The 14,682-nt window shown below is 35.8% G+C and overlaps 3 protein-coding genes across 3 annotated transcripts; 1 reads left to right on the forward strand and 2 right to left on the reverse strand.

Annotated features, from left to right (window-relative positions):
* Positions 1-174: 174 nt before the first annotated feature.
* On the reverse strand, positions 175-5,248 carry LOC122009019 (costars family protein-like). The gene is made up of 2 exons (XM_042564976.1): positions 5,017-5,248; positions 175-458 (listed from the first exon to the last, which is right to left on the reverse strand). Exons 1-2 carry the CDS (start codon positions 5,101-5,103, stop codon positions 279-281), a joined length of 267 nt encoding a protein of 88 aa, XP_042420910.1. The 5' UTR covers positions 5,104-5,248; the 3' UTR covers positions 175-278.
* A 157-nt stretch (positions 5,249-5,405) lies between these two features.
* Positions 5,406-7,835, forward strand: LOC122009017. Its single transcript, XM_042564974.1, has 3 exons — positions 5,406-6,098; positions 6,953-7,241; positions 7,490-7,835. Exons 1-3 carry the CDS (start codon positions 5,544-5,546, stop codon positions 7,534-7,536), a joined length of 891 nt encoding a protein of 296 aa, XP_042420908.1. The 5' UTR covers positions 5,406-5,543; the 3' UTR covers positions 7,537-7,835.
* A 133-nt stretch (positions 7,836-7,968) lies between these two features.
* LOC122009020 (renalase-like) lies at positions 7,969-14,053 on the reverse strand. The gene is made up of 8 exons (XM_042564978.1): positions 13,559-14,053; positions 10,498-10,767; positions 9,995-10,121; positions 9,423-9,484; positions 9,093-9,323; positions 8,784-8,905; positions 8,565-8,703; positions 7,969-8,331 (listed from the first exon to the last, which is right to left on the reverse strand). Exons 1-8 carry the CDS (start codon positions 13,961-13,963, stop codon positions 8,176-8,178), a joined length of 1,512 nt encoding a protein of 503 aa, XP_042420912.1. The 5' UTR covers positions 13,964-14,053; the 3' UTR covers positions 7,969-8,175.
* Positions 14,054-14,682: the final 629 nt, after the last annotated feature.

The raw sequence follows: 14,682 nt of genomic DNA on the forward strand, positions 1-14,682 counted from the left end.
AAAAAAAAAATGCTTGCGTCGGTTTCGGAACTTTATACTCAGGACCCTTTTGTTTTAAAAATTCCACGACACCCATTGACTGTTGAGGTCGCAATAGTTAATGAAGCAAGAAAACGAGCCACCGTCGTTTCATGCAAGTTCAAATTCTCATAGCTGAGTAACCACATCAAACTATGAGTGCAGAAGTTGTGATTGGAACAAGGAAACAATTCATACTCAGCGTGCGAACATCGAATGAGAGAAAATAAAAATCATAGTTCGAGTTAAGGTGATCTAGCTCATGCAGCAGTGTCGGTCGGTGGCAGAAGTATGATCTCCACATTGTCATGAACACCCTGAAGCAGAAGCTCGCCGTCGTATTTGACGACCTTTCTCTTCTTTGCAGCACGAAGAGTTCCGACCAGCGCTTCGAATAGGTTAGCACATCTATCGTCATTGAACAGGACCCCAAACTTTACCTGCAACATTCAAGAGGAGGCCAATCTTTTGATTGAAGGGAAAGAAGGATTGAAACAAAAACAAAAACAAAAACTTCATACGAAATATCATTGGGAGTTCGACGTAGCCACAACTATTTCAGGCATAACCGTCGACATAATTATAAACATAAATGAGACTTTGACGCACTTTATATTTAACTCCATAGAATGATTGCGGAGAAGCTCTTTATGACAATTCTGAATGTTCTACATAGAATTGTTTATGGCAAGGTTACTCTATTTCCTTAGCTATCTCATTCTTAAAGAGACCAGGGACCTTCTGAAAAACAAAATCAAGTTTCTATATATATATATAAAAGCAATGCTCAATAACCATATATAAGTGCCAATTAAGAATTTACCTGTGCCAAATGATGAATTAAATATTGCGTTGTCATCCTAAGTATTGATGAAACTCACTTTAAAATATGTAAAAACTTATAACTTAAATCATTGACATAAAAATCGATTCTTGCTATGATTGACTATTTTATTTGTAGCGTTTATATTGGTCTAAATGTCCCTAATTGATTAAAACAATATACACTTAAAATTTTAAACAATATTAAGTATTTAAACAAAATAAAGTAATGCCTATGAAAATAACTAAGCTAAAGTATGTGAAAAATCATAGATAGAGGGAATTTTGAATATTTTAAAATAATTTTAATTGAATTCTATCATGCTTAAATTAAAAAAAAAACAGTAAATTGTCCTAAAATCCCTAATAGCAAACTAAACTTCCTCCTTAGTCTCTCCTTAGTCTCTTCGTCAGAAAATTTTTATTCACACTCTACATGCAAATTTTTCTTTGTTTCAACTCCTTAATGCACACAGATTTACTTAATTGCCCTCATTTTTTTAAGTACAAAAAGTCTTAAATGAGGTATAATCTCTCCTAAATTTAGCATATTTAATTAGAATCTAATATATTTTCTATTAATTGGGTAGCTACGATCGATTACGAATCAATCGATCGGCAATCTATTGATTTGTTGTGAGAAAACAGAAGTCCTCATTATTTTTTATAGGTACAAAAAGTCCAAAATTAAGTATAGTCCTCTTAAATTCAATATAATTTAATTAGAATCAAACATATTTTCTATCCAATTGGGCACGACTTTTTTTCCACCTGACCAATCGATTGGGAGTTCATACCAATCGATTAACTTAGGTTGAATCAATTGACCTAACCTAATCGATTTGGACTCCTAATCGATTGGTCAGGTGGAAAAAAAGGCATGCTCAATTTAATAAAAAATATACTAAATTATAGTTTAAATGTATTGAATTTAAGAGATATTATACTTCATTTTGGATTTTTTGTACTTAAAAAAGAGAGGATAAATAGGTAAATCGATGTGCATTAGGGAATTGAAAGGGAGTTGAAGTAAAAAAAAAAATTCCATGCAAGGAGTGAGAGGAGGAAGTTGAGGTTTGCATGCAGGAGTTTAGGGCAATTTGCCCTTAAAAACACTAATTAAATCAGAATCAATAACTTTAGATGCAGGTCAATTCTGCATCATTAATATTGTATTAATTAGAAAATGAAAATGACAATTATTATTAGGAATCATCAAATCCAATTACCATCAAATTAATGTACTCATCCAATTTCACATAATGGGTAAAATTTTGAGAATAAAAAAATTAAAATGATAATTATACATTTAAGTCATGAAAAAAAAGATAAATTTAGTTAATCTCATTGATTAGTTCGGAGTGATCAGTCTGACCCTATGAAATTTTTCCATCAATCATCAGGGTAAATCAGGAAACACGCATGGCGCGCAGCCTAGAAGCCCAACATCTTTTGATTGAGCGTCCCATTTGGAGAAAAAATTCCTGCAAATATACCGGGGATCGAACCGCGAATATCTGGGTGACAACGTAAATATCCTACCACGACATCATAGCCCCGGGGACGTTTAAATCATGAAACAAAAAAATGATAATCCCAGTTAGCCTCATTGACTATCTCCGGGGGTGACCAATCCGGCTCCACGGAATTTTCTCACCGGTCACCAGGGTAAATCGGGAAGCGCACCCGGCGGCCAACCTAGAAGTCCAGTATCCTTTGGTTACGTCCCCCATTTGGAGGAAAAATTTCTATAAATATGTCGTAACTGGGGTTCGAACTGTGAATACTTGGATGACAACCTAAATATCCTACCGTGGCACCATTGACCTAGGGGCGTTTAAATCATGATACAAGACTCAGATGGAGGCGGGCAGAATAATAAAGAATTTCAATGACAACCCTCTTTCAAGCCATTGGATCAAGATAATTAAATGCAAATTCATATGGAGCATTGATCGATTAGCGGTCCAGATTGATCTATGCTTTGTTTTGAATTCGATGACTTGAAAGGAGACCCGTAGACCCCTTTGTGTAAGCGTTATTCCTTTCTTTTTATCCATCTATTGTTGCGTACTTGCATGGCCTCTTTCCTTCACAGATAATCACTCTTCCTCTGCAAGAATTTTTTTTTTCTCTCTTCCTACCATTCTATCGTGGCGGAAAATCTATCGTGGCGGACAAACTAGAAGTGAAAAAAATTTTAAATTTAATAGAGTAAAAATAGAATATATGAAATTTAAGTTTAGAATATTAAACGTAATAAGATAATTGTTAAGATAGACGATCACGAGTTGTGAAAATTTTAAATATGTAAGATCATTTTTACAGAGGGATAGAAAGATTGAGAGAGAGATATATAGAATACAAACGGGATGGTTAAAATGAATAAGAGTGTCATGTATTCTTTGTGATTATAAAGTACCTCTAAGGACTTAAAGAAAATTTTTATAAAATAATGATTAGACCTATTATATTATATTGAGCTGAATGTTGGACTATGACGCGAGCACGTGAACAAAAGATGAGATTTGTAGAGATGAAGATGTTAAGATAATGTGCAGATATACAAAAATAGATAGGATAATAAATGAAAATATTAGAGAGAGTCGGGATTACATCTATTGAGGGAAAACTTCAGGAGACGTTTAAGATGATACAGACATGTGCTTAAATGACCAATAAATGTTCAAATTAGGTGATGTGAAACTATGACAAATGTCCATATTAAACGAGTAAGGCCAAAAAAAATTTGGTTAGTAATAATAAAATAAGATAAAATTTATTTAAATAAAAATAATAATATAGTAAGGGATAAAGCTCAATGGCGTAAAAGGATCCATATAATTGACTCCAACTTAGTGGGATAAGATTTAGTTCTTCTTGTTGTTGCTCTCTTCCTACCATCCTCTATCCACCGTTTTCAATTATCAAAAATGCATACCCTCTCCCATCATTCTTTTCCAAAAATATATAGGCAAATTTCCTTACTAGCAAACCTAAGATTAGGGAATTCCCAACAGAAGCACGTAGTTTCATTTATCTAAAATCACACACTTACTTTTACTTTTTCTATTTTACATGCCTATATTGCCATTAATTGTCACATTTTTTATTTTTTCCTTTTTAATTTGTTTAAAAGTTGAAACTAGATCATTTTAGATGAATAAGGGTACTATATTGAATCTGTAAATAAAGATCAATCTGATTTGTTTAACAAATTTCTTTTTGAGTTGAAATGAATTATTTGGATCGTCATTTTGATCAACACTTTGCTAGAGCATAAGAACACATTGATCTTACCGCTCTATGTCCATCAAAGTTTGTGGGGGCACCCAGCATATTGCTTGTCTTACCTCAGCCATTTGGCATTCCTAGCTTTATCAAAGCAATTTGACCTACATCACCCTGACGAAATTCTAACCCCAATCAAATTAGAAACAAAAAACTGCTTGCTCACGAACATTTGATTTATTTGTAACCCTAAATAGCCCAAACCCTCTTGAAAAAGACCAAAAACCATTTGCATCTTATCCCTGTCCAGTCCTTTCGCCAATATCCAAAATCAATCTTATCATCACACTAGTTTCTCCCAAAAAACGTTCCAATCCAGTTTTCCCCTCAAAAAGACTCATTCTTCCATTCAACATACAAAAAAAAAAAAAATCTTTTTCTGCAATTCACAAACAGAAGATTTGAACAATGACACAGCATACCAGATCGGTGATGATAACAATGACCCTGATATTCCAGGCTTCTCTTAAGTTTTACTTCTCTTCCCTACTAGACAGGCCGAGTATTCCTCTTGGCCAGCACAAATGGCAAAAGTGTTTATTCCGTATCATCAATCCGAACTATTCAAATTCCATATCACCGAGTGTAGCCCAGAAACCCCCAAAAACTTATCTAGCATTGAATGCAAAAAAAAAAAAAAAAAAAACTTGATATCAAAAATCATATCTTCATAATAGCTACGGTGCAGAAAAGTCCAATGAATCTACATGGAAATTGCTCGTCTTTTCGCCCAATTAACAAGCACGGCAGCAAATCCCAGATCCATGAGATTTTAGAGACACAGACAATCGGCAAGGATGACGCCCAACGACAAATTGATTCCAACTAATCAGAATCGAAATCCGACGAGAGGGAAAAAAAAAAAAAGAAAGGAAAGAAAATTACCTTGTAGGAGCCATCGTCCTGTGGCTGACCCAGTCGTTGTATCTCTTCCTTGAGCCGCACCACTTCTTCCTCCACATTCAACGCCATTCCCTCCCCTTCTTCTGAAACCTCGGCTAGGGACTCACCCTTCTACTCTTATCATCGACCGCCAGGGATCTGGCTTTCGGATCTACAATCTTGGTCAGACACCGAGTAGGAAATTCTCTCTTTCTATTGATCAGATACAATGTCATAAATGCTGCCTTTCTATTGGTCAATTGGAAATGTTATTTTCATTTTACCCCTGCATTATTAGCAGAAAAGCCTCTAACAATTCTTATAAGTGCAGCGTAGTAAACTAATAGGGGTCATTAGTTAATATATGGGGTAAAGTATAACTTTCCCAAATTTCGTTTCACTCGATTGGCTGCATTCCGAACGAACACTTGTTCCGTTCCCTTTTCCTTCCCTACCTCGACGATGGATCGTCCGATCGAACGCTTGTTCCATCCCTTCTCCATCGAGAATGGATCGTCCGATCGATCGCCATGGTCGGAGTTGAGCTGTTTGCGATCGGCATTGCCTCCTCACATTCTTCCGCTTGGATGCGATTCCCCATGGACTCGTTCGCCCGGGCGAAGACGGTGCGGCTTCGGAGCTACCAGGAGAAGTACCTTGCGGCAGAGGATGATGGGGAGCACGTCTCCCAGAAACGCGATAGCTCTGGCCTCTCCTCCCTGTGGGCGGTCGAGCTTGTCGACGACGCCCCTCACGGCATCCGCCTACGAAGCTCCCTGTGCGGCCGCTACCTCACCGCCACCGACGAGTCCCATCTCTTTGGCGTCAACGGAAAGAAGGTCCGCCTAACACTTCCACCCCACCTGGACTCCTCCCTCGAGTGGGAACCCTCCCGCGACGGCGCCCAGATCAAGCTCAAGAACCGCTACGGTAGCTACCTCCGAGGCAATCGCGGTCCCCGGCCCTGGCGCAACTCTGTCACTCACGACGTCCCCCATCTTCACCATGACTGGATTCTGTGGAGCCTAGAGATCGCTGAGCCCCTTCCGACGGAGATCGCGTCCCCGACATCGTCCGACGCCGAGGTAGGTTTGTGAAGCACTACTTCTTATTGCGATTGTCATGTTATTTCCGTATCCGTGGTTCGAAATGAGATAAATTTGGATTTCGATTTTGAATATCGATCGATGTGGAACGCCCTCTTTTTTCTTTTTCTTTTCCTTCTATCGAATTGTTGGATTCTTCCGCAATCATCACGATTTGTGATCTAGCTTCGCTAAAATGATCTCCGCTATGTCATTTGAATAATGGTGTTATTTCCATGACCAAAAGCATTTTCCTTTTAAAGTTCTCTTTCCCATTTATGTGAATTATCAGATCCTTTCACTTCGGCTAAATGAACATACAGATTAAGCAAAAGACTGGAAAAAGATGGCATTTATTTGGATGACGATTTGAATACAGAGTATTCATGTTATGTTCTTGTCCTTTTTACTGATAAAAAATGGAATTATGTTTAATTGATGAGCTTAATCTTTGAAATCGTAGACTTTGCATGTTATGATATGTGGGATAAATGCTTTATTTTAATGTTAAATTGAAAGTATATGCTAAATTTGTTATAAAATTTAAAAAACAAAAATATGCACAGATTTATTAAAATTTAAAATTTATGCTAGATTTCTTGAACTATTAAAAGGCTATGCTTGATCTAACAATTAACTATCCGGTATTTAGTTTTATATATTTAGAACAAGTCTTTTGTTCCTGTTTTTTCAGTTTTGGTTCCAACAAATTTGCTCAACTGTTCTTTCATATTAACTGCTCTAGTTTGTGCGGGACTGGGAGCTTTGTACAGTGGCATTGCACCATAGTTGAAAATCATTTGTTCGCATTTGAATCTGTCAACGCATGAAATGATTTTTCTTCGCTCGTACAGTCATCTCCTTCAGCTTCTGGCTATCTGCACAAGGTTGAAGACCGGAGCATCTTTTATGCCGTTGCAGATGACGAGGGAAATGTGGACGACAGTGTGGAATGGCCTGCCTTCACTTTTAATGGGACGAGCGTACCAGAGTTGACTGAGAAACTGAAAGAGAAAACTCACCTTGCTGATATAGTTGTTTGCCCCAGGAATCCACTGAACCATCAACTGATCCCTCTTCTTCTGCAGTTGCCACCAAACAATGCGACAATGCGTCTTGTGATTGTTGAAGCCCATTCAAGAGGTGAGTCTTTCAATGGTGCTCTTAACTTTTTCACCCAGATAATGATGTAGATCCAGTTGGAGTTTCTGAATTTTTTAGGGGTTTCACTCAATTATCTTTCAGTTCTAGATTGCATTTTGAATCTCTTTCACCTAAATCATTTTGGTCAGAGATTTACTGCATATTGATACTAACTCAACGTTCCCTTTTAACTGTTTCAGCAACAAAAATTCTTTTTGATAGAAATATATTCTGCTATACCTTTTCAGCGGCAAAGAAGTTCGACCTTGAAAAGGAAGGATTTGGATACAGCTGATAATGAGCATCGTTTTCCTGGATCTGCCATTTTAAGTCATCTGCAACACAGTTTTCACCTCTTCTTGAGCTGTTATGGATCTTTTTGTACATCTGTTTTCCTAATGGTTCTCAAGTAATGACTGCGCTCAAGTAATAAGGACTGCACAGGTACTGGATGAGCCATTGACAATGATAACTTCAATTTTGTAGGTTTCATTCTATTATTAATTCTCTTGTTTGTAGTAAATAGAGATTTTTTTTCCTCTTGTTTTTTGTTTTTTTGTTTTGCTAGACTATTTCCTTTGTTTCTTAGGTGCGTTATTTATGGTCCATCCTGTTGCGATGTTTGAAATGATTTCGTTTCATTGTCAGAGCTGAAATGCAGCATTTAACCACTGTAGGGCACTTAAGTAGTAACAAATTGGATGCCCAAATAAAAAGCTGTGGTAGATTCAATAACAAACATCTTAATTTTTATATAAAAAATAAAACCAAAATTAACCCTAAGCAAAATCAAACAATGTATAGTCTCTGAAATGTTAGCCTAGAAATCAAACAATTCAAACATAACAAGGACAAACATTTCCTAAGAAAATTTCAGTGGGATTAGAAATCATGTTCTGGAGCTTCTTGTTACGAATGGTTGTCTATTGGAACTCTACAAGGCTGTGCATGCCTGCGGTTCAACTTGTTTTTCATATTCAAGACCAGGAAACTGACCGATATCATGACCCGCAATTGCCTGAAATGTACTGTTCAATCCGATAGCAAATTCATCGGACCGTGTTCCTCCACTTTTGAAATAATCAGCCATCTGCGAGATTATATAGTTCGTTAATGTGACATTATATGCCAACAATAGCATACTGTCATTTCTATAGTTGACCTACAGCTGAAATTTATATATCTTTGCAAGTCTAGATTATTTAACTATTCAACAAAGTTCTACTGGGCTCATGAACATTATATAAGGACGACCTACCACTCCAACCAAAATTATCATAAGCAATATTGAATTAACAAACAATGAATAGAGATCATACTGACATGATGAGCAAGAGCCATTCCACTTAAGGCTGCAGCTTCCACACTTGAACCGAGTAGCCAGTCACCACAAATTCCTGCACGCCCTCTAGGGTCGAAGATACAAGCAACTGCAGGAGTATTTGTTGGAAGGGCTGCACCCCTATTAGATTGAAAGCAAATATATAGTCACCATCCATTATTTCGTAAAATTGGAGCAACACTGGTAAAGATAATGCAAACCATAATTGAACTCTAGTGTAAAAGGGCTTCTCGAGTGATCCTTTAGATAATCCAAGGGCTGATTCTACACCTTCAAGCATCTCATTTGTCACTCTCTCTGCTGTTGCATTAGGTATGTTTTCCTGCATGTATATTCAGATAAGCTTACATTGAGTAAACTGGCAACACGATGAACTGTGAAAAAATAAAGAGTATGCCATATTGATTCCATAAAGCAATAGGCCTATCAGGAATTTTGCAAGATACAATAGCATGAAAGACTGATTACATAAAGGGAAAAAGAAGGATCATTATCCATAACTAAACAACCTGTGGAACTTTATTTTGCTTCCCATAGGCAGCAGTGCTGAAAAAGGTCCAACAATGAGGCTTGCCACTTTCTAGTGGGAAGAGCTTGCTAGTGTTGTTGCCCATCCATGAAAGGGAATTAACACCTTTTACAAAAGCTCCATCAAAAGATCTAAAAGCCCCAATTGTTGGGATTGGAAGAGGATCATCAAATGCAGCAAGAAGAGCCCAAATGGAACTTAGTTCTAGAGTCTGCAAACATCAAAATAGGCACAAGGGAACAGCAATTTCAAAAATAAATTATCATTGTGACAACTTCAGAACACATGTTCTAAGAAGTTCAGCAGAAACCTTCATCTGTTTAGTAAGCAAAGGTAAGCCTGATGATGAAAGCAAACGATTTGCACATTTTCCTGTTGCAGAAGGACATTGAAGATTATTTTAAAAAAAAAGATCAAAGACAGAAAACTTACAGGGAGAGAGAGAGAGAGAGAGATCAACTTCTTTTTCCAGAGAGTCACGAGTAGTGTTGGTTGTTAGAGCATGGAAGCTTACAAAAAACATATAAGTCTTAGAACAATCAGGGATACAGAAGAAATAGATAGGACGCTAATCATTAAGAAAGTATATAAATGATCATTTGCTAATTGAATTAATGTTTGAACAAGACTAAACTTATGGCACAAACGTTTGTGTATTCTTGGAGCATTCTTTCCAAGCCTCTAGTTGATCTCAGCTTTTGGAAGGAAGATAGTGAACATGCAAATGGATGTGTACCATGACAATTCAGTTCTTTTAGGAAGTAATCAAATTCTTCATCAAGGAAGAAATATGTAGGAGAAACTGCTATAAGAATCATCATATTGTCTGAACAAGGGTGCCCATACATAAAACATGTTCATCAAGATAAGGAATATAATTACCATTATGTGCAATTACAATTGCATCAAACTGGCCATGGTATTCATCTCTCTCAGTCAATCGCCACGTTCCATTAAATGGCTCTAGCTTGCTTACCCAACAAGGCCTCACAATATTGACCAATTTACTCTGCAGTTGGAGTTGAAATGCTACTTAGCAAGAGCAAAGAGCTCGAAGGTATACCAACCTAGCCAAAGAAAAATAAATGATAAACTTATGTTGGCTACACATAGTAGTACTGTATTGCTGTGTATAAAATTATATAGCATATGCTCCTTAAACACTTAATACAAGGTTCCCTAAGAAGACTACTGGTATTGAACTAACAGCACTGGCACTGCAGATTCTTCATATGAGGAAAACAAAAACATACGACTTTTAATTTCCTTTTTCTTAAAAAAATCAGTGTAAAAAAAAAGCAATATTTCTAACACAAACCAATATATAATGATGTTTCTACAAACAAGTAGTAATTCAAAGTAAATGAAAAGAATCTAACTCTAACCTGACATATGATTGAATCCATCAGTGGACGCATTCCATTAGTTCCTACATATCTTTTAGTTGTATAGGGTACAGGAACACAATGTCCACCAGCTTCAAGTTCTACTAACAGTCCTTTCCATTCCTGAATCAAACCTTTCTCCAACCAACCATCAACTAGTTTCCGGAATCTAGAATCACTTACAGTAAAGAATTGAGCTGCATGATCAAAAACCAATGGCTTGGGACTGATAATCCTTGTTGCCATCCTTCCACCTAACCCATGCACCCCCTACAAAGAACATAGACATAAACATAGGATAGTCATTTCAAGGTATGTGGATTGCCACTGGGAACAAAGACGATCCTAGGAGATTATTGTTTAAATGCATTTCCTTTGTCTATGTCAACAAATAATTTAAAATGCATTATTTTTTAGAACAAGTTTGAGTCAAATAGCAATTATCTAAAGCAAGGTTTAAAATTTCGACCCGTGCCAACGTTTCGGTCTCAGACCGAAACGATACGGTTTCGGTATCGTGCTGTATCGATACGGTTTCGGTATTTTTTTTATTTATATATAATAATTATAAGATAAATATGTTTATAGTGTATATAAAAATAAGTTGTATATTGATTTTGTATAAGTTCTCAATTATTGAATAATTTAATATTATTAAAAAAATAATTAAATATAGTTTTTTTAAATAAAATTGATTTATCAATAACTCAAATTAAAATTGATCTATTTATAATAATAAGTATATAAATTAATACAAAGATATATGATAATTATATAAATTAACTATTTATTCATTTAATTAATTATTAATTAAATAATATATATTTTAAATAATAAAATATATAAAATATATCCGAATATAAATCTAATTTATTAGAATTTTTTTTAAAAACTTTAGAATTTTTAAAAAATTTCTTTTTTATTTTTAAGAATTTTTTAAAAAATTTAAATGAAATTTAAAGTAATATAAAATAATAAAAAAATATTAGAATATAAATCAGAATTATTAAATTTTCAAAATAGTAATTAATAAAATTTATTAAATTTATTTTAATTTTAAATATATTTTTTAGATATTTTATTAAAATAATTTAATTAGGGTTTATAAAAGTTTGTTCGAAATATCACACATACCTTAGGAATTGTCAAAATTAATTAAATAGAAAATTTAATTTTCTCGGAAAAAAAACGCCGCGAGGCGTCCCACGATGCCTTTGGCGCCGCTGGAGGCGTCCCGATGCTTCCGGCACAGCCAGAGTAATCTTGTGACTTCTCCGGCACCACCTGCAACACGTCAAGATAAGGACACCTCCGGTGCCGGTTTCACCAGCCCAACGAAACGGTAAAAACCGTCCGTGCCAAGCAACACAGAACGACATGTCATTCCATGATTCAAAGTACTTTTCTACATATACACTAGTTTAGAAAACTAACAACTTGACCAAATATAGGGTTTCTAGTTCTAGCAAGAACAGGAGAGAAATGGATACTCAATTTAAAGTAACCATGATTCCATACTCAATTTAAAGTAACATATAGAATCTTGTGGAAAGCTGTATCCAATAAGTCATATATGGCATAACGGAAAATCTTTCATATCTTTAGAGATCCACCCTACAATACAGAATCAGGATAACAAAATTTTTAGCCCTCATAAAAAGAAAATTGATTCGTACACATCTTTAATGCCCATGTCACATCGATAGTACAAAAAAAAATGCAAAATTTTATTCAATTTATCATAACCAAACTAACTAACCAAATTCTGAAACGTGTAAAACAAAAATTTTGCTTACTAACTTTTCTGTTAAGCCATGAAAAAGTTCTTAAAAAGACAAAAACAAATCCACTATCTGTTCATGTCAAAGCAATATTTAGAGTAAAAGCAAATGTATATGTGATCAACTCGTCAAGTTTTTACAAAACTACACAAGAAAAAACATTTTTCAATCATTGGTTATTAGGGGCAGTCCAGACACATCTGGGTCAAAACATGACTATCAAATTTTGTATATATGCTTTAGTAAGTATAATGAGAATGGTTCACAAAGTCACCATCATGATTAGCTAAATCCTATTAGCAAATAGAATTGTGCTAAATGAATGCTTCATAAAGCTGCAACTTTCAATTTTAATCTGTCAATGTTTCAATCACTCAGAGATAATTGTTTTGAAAATAAGGCCAGATCATTAAATGCCCAATTGATGCTTAGAGAAGAAGACAAATTTTCAGCCTTGTACCTGGGTTTGAAAATTTTAACTTAAAGTTTAAGTACACAAAGAGTAAGCATAAGAAAAGTATCCACATTCGTTTAGAATCAAATTTGTCTGAGAAGATGGTGTGAAACAATGCAAAACAATTAGTACACACCTTCACATATCGTCATGCTTGAGTAAACTATTCTTCCCAACGAAAATCAAAGACAGGTTCAAATGGTATGGGATCCACACGACTACAGATTTCAAGAACTCACGTGGAAAATATTTGATATCTATTCAGCAGTCACAAACTGGTGCATCTGAAATAATTACTACAACTCTATTCTAGTAGTTAATTGTCATATCAACAATAGTTCTTGAAAGTCACGCATCAATGCTCTCTTTTGGCATTCTAGCACATTTAGAAAGAAAAAAAGGAAAAGTTAAATGTGGGCTAAAAGTAAACCTTTTCAGGTTAATACAAATGTAATCATTTCTGTATGAAGAGATGGCATTACAGGTTTAAATAAGGTTATTAATATTAAGGAAAACATGCACCTTCAGGTAGAATCACATGTTTTTTTCTTAAAAGAAGAAACCATTTCTGGCTAACACCAGCATAAGGGATGTTCTAAATCCTTATATTCTAGATTTCACTTACATGCATGAAAGCAATTGTTAGTAGATTGTAAACTAAATCAATAAGAGAGACCGAGCCCAAAATATCTCCATTTGCCACTATATCATTGTGGTTACTCATTCAAGCAAATCATTATCTGCATACAAGAGCAAGCAAAGAATCACCTTCCTCCCAATGAGAGGAAAGCAGCACTAGTGGCATCGACGATGGATAGTAGCAAACCGTATCGAAGACCGTCGATCTAATCCCTCTCTCCTCAAGCGTCAAGGCGCAGACGAGCCCCGAGACCCCGCCGCCGATGATGGCCACAACGGGATCCTCCGCCACGGGCGTCGTGAACACGACCTGCTCCTGCGCGAGGCTCTTCTTGATGGAGGACCTCCTCGAGGTCCGATGCGAGTGCCTTCTCGCACCTCTCCCCCCAGGTGCCTCTGCGCCGCTGTCCATAGGGGGATTCGCTCTCCCTCTGCCACTGCCACTTCCGCTGCTCCTCCTTGGCGGTTCCGGTTCCGCCGAGCAGAGCGGTATGCTTGGCCGCGCTAGGGTAGGGCATCGTAGGAGGAAGGGTTTGAAAGGTCTAATCGGTTGGAAAACCAGAGAGGAGCTCAAGAAACCAGCTGAGTACATTCGCAAGCCTTTGGAAGGAAGAAGATTGGATTGAGGAGTGAGAAATCGGTGGAACCGAACTTCGAAAGCTACCGTCGAGAACGATATGACGGGAAAAAAAACATTGACGGATAAAAAAAAAATTAAAATTAAAATGGCCAAATTATGTATTGAAAAAATATCATTTTTTTCACTTTTTTTATAAAAAAATTAAAAACATTTATATTTTTATTAACTATTAAATATTTTTTAAAACAAATATTCCAAACAAAACAAAAGGATGGAGTTTGGTTTAGAGGTTTGGGAATGAAGGAATGTATTTATTCCTAAACTTTATTTTTAATTGATGGAAATAGAATCAAGATTTTAGAATAAAATCCAAAAATTTGGGTATAGATGAAACTCATTCCTTCCCTTGGGTTTTGATAGAATGGAAATGAGAATTAAGTTTTGGACGAAAATATCCTTAATATATTTGTTCAATTTTTCTTTCATTTCACTCTCTCTCTCCTTATTTCTCTCATCATACTTTCTTTCTCCTTATTTTATCATCACACTTTCTCTTTCAACATATTTTCTCTCTCCTCATTCACACTCGTCGCACATTCTCTACTATTTTCTTTCTGTATTCTCTCTCATCACACACTCTCTCTAATTATTTTCTCTCTATTCATTCTCTCATCATTTTTTCATCATACTTTCTCTCTCATCATACTTTCTCTCTTCTCAATCTCTCTTAC

This window comes from Zingiber officinale, chromosome 8A, assembly GCF_018446385.1.
Source record: "Zingiber officinale cultivar Zhangliang chromosome 8A, Zo_v1.1, whole genome shotgun sequence".
NCBI lineage: Eukaryota > Viridiplantae > Streptophyta > Magnoliopsida > Zingiberales > Zingiberaceae > Zingiber > Zingiber officinale.

Coding starts and splice junctions, on each gene's coding strand:
- LOC122009019 (XM_042564976.1), bottom strand. CDS start 5,103: ATGGCGTTGAATGTGGAGGAAGAAGTGGTGCGGCTCAAGGAAGAGATA. Junction 459..5,016: donor AGGACGATGGCTCCTACAAG/GTAATTTTCTTT, acceptor TGAATGTTGCAG/GTAAAGTTTGGGGTCCTGTT.
- LOC122009020 (XM_042564978.1), bottom strand. CDS start 13,963: ATGTACTCAGCTGGTTTCTTGAGCTCCTCTCTGGTTTTCCAACCGATT. Junction 9,324..9,422: donor TGCTTACTAAACAGATGAAG/GTTTCTGCTGAA, acceptor TGATGTTTGCAG/ACTCTAGAACTAAGTTCCAT. Junction 8,906..9,092: donor AGCAAAATAAAGTTCCACAG/GTTGTTTAGTTA, acceptor ATATACATGCAG/GAAAACATACCTAATGCAAC.
- LOC122009017 (XM_042564974.1), top strand. CDS start 5,544: ATGGTCGGAGTTGAGCTGTTTGCGATCGGCATTGCCTCCTCACATTCT. Junction 6,099..6,952: donor CGACATCGTCCGACGCCGAG/GTAGGTTTGTGA, acceptor TCGCTCGTACAG/TCATCTCCTTCAGCTTCTGG. Junction 7,242..7,489: donor TGTTGAAGCCCATTCAAGAG/GTGAGTCTTTCA, acceptor ATACCTTTTCAG/CGGCAAAGAAGTTCGACCTT.